General features: G+C 43.5%; 1 protein-coding gene across 1 annotated transcript; it reads right to left on the reverse strand.

Annotated features, from left to right (window-relative positions):
- Positions 1 to 4,716: 4,716 nt before the first annotated feature.
- NHLH2 (nescient helix-loop-helix 2) lies at positions 4,717 to 5,693 on the reverse strand. Its single transcript, XM_072638490.1, has 2 exons — positions 5,504 to 5,693; positions 4,717 to 5,277 (listed from the first exon to the last, which is right to left on the reverse strand). Exons 1-2 carry the CDS (start codon positions 5,691 to 5,693, stop codon positions 4,862 to 4,864), a joined length of 606 nt encoding a protein of 201 aa, XP_072494591.1. The 3' UTR covers positions 4,717 to 4,861.
- Between the last annotated feature and the right edge of the window lie 596 nt (positions 5,694 to 6,289).

The raw sequence follows: 6,289 nt of genomic DNA on the forward strand, positions 1-6,289 counted from the left end.
GAGGCTCCAGACTTGCACTTTCCTGAGAAGTTAGTAAGTGTCCAAGGAAGGATTTAAACCCAGGTGTCCCCAACTCCAAATCAAACACTCCATCCACTATGCCCCCAGGCTCTCAGGTGATGGGTATAAAAATATGAAAACCAAAAAAAATAAAATAAAATAAAATAAGAGCCAAAGCAGCTTCTGCTTACAATTTACTATTGGGAGAACCCAGTACATTAGGTTACTGTACTTGGATAGGAGTGTAGCAGGTGGTAAGGAGAGCCTAAAGAACAGACTGTGCCTCCTATATATAATCACACAAATACATTTGAGACAAGATAGAATATATTAGGGACAAAGAAAAGAATAAGACAAAGCGATCCAGGAAAATTTGAGAATAAAGAGAACATTTTCAGTTTGGGAGAGGGAGGTGAGTGGTTCAGAGATAGCTTTGATACCTACACTGAGCCTTGGAAGAAGATAATTATAAGAAGTTCCACCTTTAGGAGGAAGCCTTTCTCAGTCCTCTCAACTACCAGTGCCTTTCCCTCTGAGATAAAATTGCATCTACTCTCTATGTACCTTGTCTATACCTTGTGGTTTGTATGTGTCTCCTCCGTTATAGTATGAGCTCTTTGAAGGCGGGGATCATGATTTTGACTTTCTTTGTGTCATTAGATTTTAGCACACTGCCTGACATATAGTGGGCATTTAATAAATGATGATTGTGACAAGAAGTAGAAATAAAGAGAGAGTGTGTTTCAGATGTAGGAGTAGGGGCACAACCCATGAGAGTGTGTGGGTATAGGAAAGTGTAGAATAAGATTGGAGAGCAGTTGATAATCCATTATGGCTGTAAATGTACATGTGAGAAAAGGAGCAGTGGAAAACCCAATTGAAAAAGTAGTAGAGGACCTTAAAAACCAGCATCCTATAGATAGTGAAGAGTCATTGAAGGTTTTTGATCAAGGGACAGGTGATCTTAACTATGCATTAGGAAGATTATTTTGACAGTTGGGTGAAGGATGGATAGAATGGAGTAATTGGAGGCAGGGAAAAGAGTTAAGAGTCTATCACAATAGTCCAGAGGAGAGGAGATCTCAGCCATCATTAGGTTGGTAGGTGCATGAATGAAGAAAAAGAAACAGAAGAGTTATTTTGGAGGGAGAATAATCAGGACCTGGCAGCTGACTGGAAGGTGTGAGTGAAAGAGAGAGAAGAGTTAAAATAAATGTAGTGTTTTGAATTGGGATGGCTAGGAGAGTGCTACTGCCCTCAACAGAAATTCGGAATTTTTGAGGAGGGTCAGATTGGGAGGAGAGATGATGAGTTTAATTTTGGAAATTCTGAGTTTAAGGGATGGGTAGGACATTTAGGTGAAGAAAGATGGTAAGCTGTCAGTAGAAGATGATGTTCTTTGATGTCAGTATCTTAGACTCTTAATTACCAACTAATCTTGGACTCTTAACCCCTAAAAGAAAGAGATCATGTCTGTCTGACTCTTTTTTTTTTTTTTTTTTGGTGCCAAGTAGACAATCATGTGTGAATGGGATCCAGGGAATAGCAAAAGACCCAAGGAAATGGCCCATGCCTAGGAAGTAGCACTGGTATTAGTGAGAGTTATAAGCTGACCCAAGTTGACCTGGTTTCTGTCGGGGAGAAAAGACTGCCCTTGGCAAGTTACTCTACTGGATAGGTAGTGCACCAGGAGGTAAGGGGAGCCTAAATGAAATGGCACAAGTCAGATCATATGCTGGGATCATGGGAACTGCTAATAGCCAGAGTGTGATTTTCTCCCTTTGTCCTTGACTGAAGAAAGGACAAATGCACGGGTGCATCAGAGGCTGAATTTTCTACTCTTTTCTCCCCCCTACCCCCACCCCAGGAGAGTGAATTGATAGTCCCTTCCTAATTGCAAAGGAGAGAATCAAGCTTATTATTAGTGATGTGATAATGAACTTGGTTTTTTGACTTGAGGGTTAGAAGTTGTTCATAGATAAACTGGAAGAAGGAGGTCTTTCAAAGGTTTGTAGAAGCAGGAAGTAGATTTTATTTCCTGAATACAAGAACAGGGCTGTGTTCCCTGGCACAAAGTAGATAACTGGACAGAATAATTCAGAGCTCAACTCTCTCACTGGAAATGGGTGAGCAGACTGGCATACTCAGTACACGTTACTGCAAGATGGGGAGAATCATAGCCAGGAGTACAGCTGTGAGGCTGGGCCATTCTCCAAAAGCAGGGCAAAGGGAAGCACCACTAGGCTTCTTGTCCAGGACCACAACATGTTTCTGGTCCCCTCTTGAATATGAAGAGGATACTCAAGCTCAGTAATAACATGTTGCATTTATGTGATTTATGCAAATGAAGACATTTATAGACATATATCTCCTAATTGCTTTCATATAAAGACATATGAACACAGAGCAAACACCAAGATACCTGCAGGAAAAATAAAAATTTTAGTCAATCCTCCAGATGATCTGCACATACAAAATCCAATAACCAGATGATTGACTGAATTTTAAACTTTTCATCCAGATGTTTGGCATTGTGTAGACACTGCCACCAGCATGTCAGTATCCTTTTCCAATGAAAATATGCTCTGTTCCTAGTTCTCCACATGCTCTGTGCTTATATATGAACAGCATGATCTGTGCCCATATGTTATCTATGTATTTTATAAGTAGTATTTCATATTTCAAGGTTATTATATTTTTCTTTTTTGCTGACTAGTATTAAGTTCTGAGTCTGAGTCCTTATTGAACTCTTAAGTCTTACAAGAGAGTTGTGGGACCCCTGCCCTGTCTACATAGACAGACATGTGAAGAAACTACACACAGAGAATGTGTACACACACATGTGCATACATATCTACCCATAGCAGAGGCAAAGTGTGGGTATATGTATATATACATATATATTTACACATGTACTTTCTTCATATATAGACATCCACACTTATCTAAGTATATGTGTATGTATATGCTTAGTAACAGAATATCTTTTTCCCTCATATGTGAATATTATGATCCATGTCTCTATTATGTGAGTTGTATCTACAGCTATACTATACCTCACATCAAGAAAGTAGATCAAATATTCTGTCTCATAAACATTGATTCTTAAGGACCTTCTTCTCCTTTCTGAAGAGCTGAATTCTGTTAGAACATGTTATGCCCAGCTGAGTGCCTTTCGCATTTTCAGACAGCATGGTTAAAAAATAGAAAATGAGTTGTATTTGATACCTTTATTTATATGCAAAACAGCGCACCATTCATGAGATATGAAAACCGCGTCAGATAGAAACCAGATTATATCTATTTTCACTACAAAATATTGCATTATATAAAGCAACAGAGACACAAAAAAACCCTGAAAAAGACTAAAATCTTTGGATAGCAGATGTGTTCTTTTTTTTTTCTTGTCTCTAAAACGCGCTCCTTGTTTTAAGAGATTCACAGCAGAGAACATGAAACATTTTCAGGTTATAGATTTTTTTTTTTTTTGGTTGTCACGGAGGAAAGTAGTTCTGGATTTTTTTTTTAGGAAAATAACTCAATTTCCTAAAAACATCCCACACACATACATCACACACACAAAGAAGCTACTCTCCTTATATAAACTGTTTGCAAAGTACTTTTCTGACATAACTACTGATAAGAATAACAACAATAATTCTTTTTAAAAAACTATAATAGTGAAGTGCTAGTGTTGTTGATCTCACACACACAAAAAACTTCCAAGAACAAACATCTGAATATATAAAATATGTTTAGAAACAGGGAGGAGCGTTTGTCATACAAGTGCAATATAACTGGCGCAAAAAGAAGACCACTGGATAACCCCAACAAACACTTAAAAAGTTAGACATAATTATTTCACAGGAAAAAGTGTAAACACTCGACTATAGAAATAAATTGGCACAAAGTATCCAAAGTAAAATTGTCACCACTCTGAAAAATAAATGTCTTGAAAAAAATAGTCTACTCCTTATAACATAAATAAAAAATAGTTGTTTCTTTTTCTAACTGCACCCATGGGTCACATGTTTAAGGTCACAAGTAGATGTTTTTGGATATGTAAAGGGGCACTTAGCCTGAAAAAGCAATTTGATATTAAATTATCCATGTAAATATGGATTTTTTTCTCTTTCTATATTCATCTCTTGTAGCTAAGATCTTGCCAAGTTCAGATCTCACAATGTGGTTGTTTCCTCCTGGTTCTCTTTTTAGCCTTGCAAAATAGCCAACTTGTTTTGTTTTTGTTTGCTAGTTTTCTACATTATTTCTTGTCGTTACAAAAAGGAAAGCTTTCCTTCCCATCTTACTGGGCCTTTAATCTCCACAGTGGAAGAGATTTCTTTTTTTTGAATGTTTCGTGATTTTTTTCAATGAGAAAAATTCCCACCAACCTAAGACACCCTTTTGCCTTCATCCTTTAAAAGAGAAAAGAAAAGATGGAGCTGCAGATCAGGGTAAAAAATACAAGCCCTCGAGTTAGTTCAAGCTGACCCATGCAAGGGATAGTAATAGATAATCAGGAGAGAGGGGGCCTGGAAGTGGCTATCTCAGCTGGGGTTCATGAGGTACTCCTGGCCTGAAAAAACCCGAAAACCTTTTGCATCCCCGGAATTGTAATGCTCCCCTTTTCCCTCCCACCCCATCGAGATCAGAAGGGGTGGCCCCACCTTTCCCTTCTCCCTAGGCAGAATATTTTCCAAGCTTCTCCTCTTGTCAAAGTCATTCCTGGGCAGCAGCAGCAGCAGCAACAACATTGCGTCCTTCTCCTGCAACCCCAATACCACTGTCCCGGCCAAGGCCGCCTCGGTCTGTCCGGGCCTCAGGGACAGACGAGCCGGCTCCCCCCGGTCTCCTGTCCCTACACGTCTAGCACATGGTTGAGATAAGAGATGTAGCAGATGGCCAGGCGCAGGATCTCGATCTTGGAGAGCTTTTTGTCTGGGGGTAGGGTGGGCAGCAGTTTCCTGAGCTCGGCGAAGGCCAGGTTGAAGGCCTCCACGCGAATGCGCTCCCGGGTGGCATGGGCTGAGCGGTACTTGGCAGTGGCCCGGCGGCGGCGCCGCTTCTCCTCACGGCTCAGCTGCTGCGGGTGCGGGTAGAGCGCGGCTCTGCTGCTGCCCTTGCCATCAGCCTCGCTCTCCTCCACTGGCTCCAGGTCCGACACGCTGCCCAGCACCTTAGCGTCGGGTCCGCCCAGAGACTCGGGGTCCGAGGGGGCAGAGCTGGGGTGGTCCGAGTCGGCGGCTTGGTCCGGACTGAGCATCATTTTGGAGGCTAGGGGTGGGGTTAAGACAACAAAAAAGGAATCAATCCCTCTTTTTAATGGTGAGGTGGGGGAGCGCCACAAAATAACCCAACACACACACACACACACACACACACACACATTTACACACTCGTGTGGATGGGTCAGCACCCTTTTTCCCCACCCCCGACACCTTAGCTTCCCCTGGATCCCAGGGGAATGACAGGAAGCGGGGGAGAGACCGTCGTCACTGACCCCAGTCCTGGGAGCGGGGAACGGGTACCGAACCCAGGGGAGACAGAGGCCGAGGGAGGGAAAAGGGAGACCGCAGAAGGGAGGGCGCGCTTTGAGGACAAAGCTGATCAAGGGCGGGAGGCAGGAGCAGGCTGGCAGAAGAGGCGACCCACTTCTTCGAAGGCCGCCCTCCCCCTAAGGAGCAAGCCATTTGGCCAAGGGACGAGTCCAGCGCTCTTGGCCGGGGAGGGACTCTGGTGGCAGCTTCAGCTCCAACCGGGAGTGCGAGGTCCCAGTCACTCGAGCCAAGCTTAGGAGAGGTCAGACAAGGGATCGGCGTCGGAGCCAGAGGGCAAACGAGGGAGTACCTCCGACTCTGGGCAGGCTTTTTGTTCTACGACCTGTAAACTACCAAGTCTCCAAGTCTCCGGGTCTGTCTTTTGCTTATCTCCCTTCCTGTTTGTGTCTGCCTGCGTCTATCTTTTCTGAGTGTCTCTGTCTCTCTCTCTTCCTCCTCCCTCCCTCCCCACTTTCTCTCTCTCTCTCTCTCTCTCTCTCTCTCTCTCTCTCTCTCTCTCTCTCTCTCTCTCTCTCTCTCTCTCTCTCTCTCTCTCTCTCTCTCTCTCTCTCTCCCCCCCCACTCCCAATTAACAAAAAGAATGATTAAGTACAACAAATCCACCCATTCAGAGAAATGACTGAGCCCTTACAAGGAAGCAGGACTCCCAGCCTAGACATGTGCCTGGCACACACCTCGAGGCCTCGCTTGGCCGGCTCCAGCGCTCAGAGCCCCGGGCCCAAGGGAGA

Source organism: Notamacropus eugenii, chromosome 2 (assembly GCF_028372415.1).
Source record: "Notamacropus eugenii isolate mMacEug1 chromosome 2, mMacEug1.pri_v2, whole genome shotgun sequence".
Lineage (NCBI taxonomy): Eukaryota > Metazoa > Chordata > Mammalia > Diprotodontia > Macropodidae > Notamacropus > Notamacropus eugenii.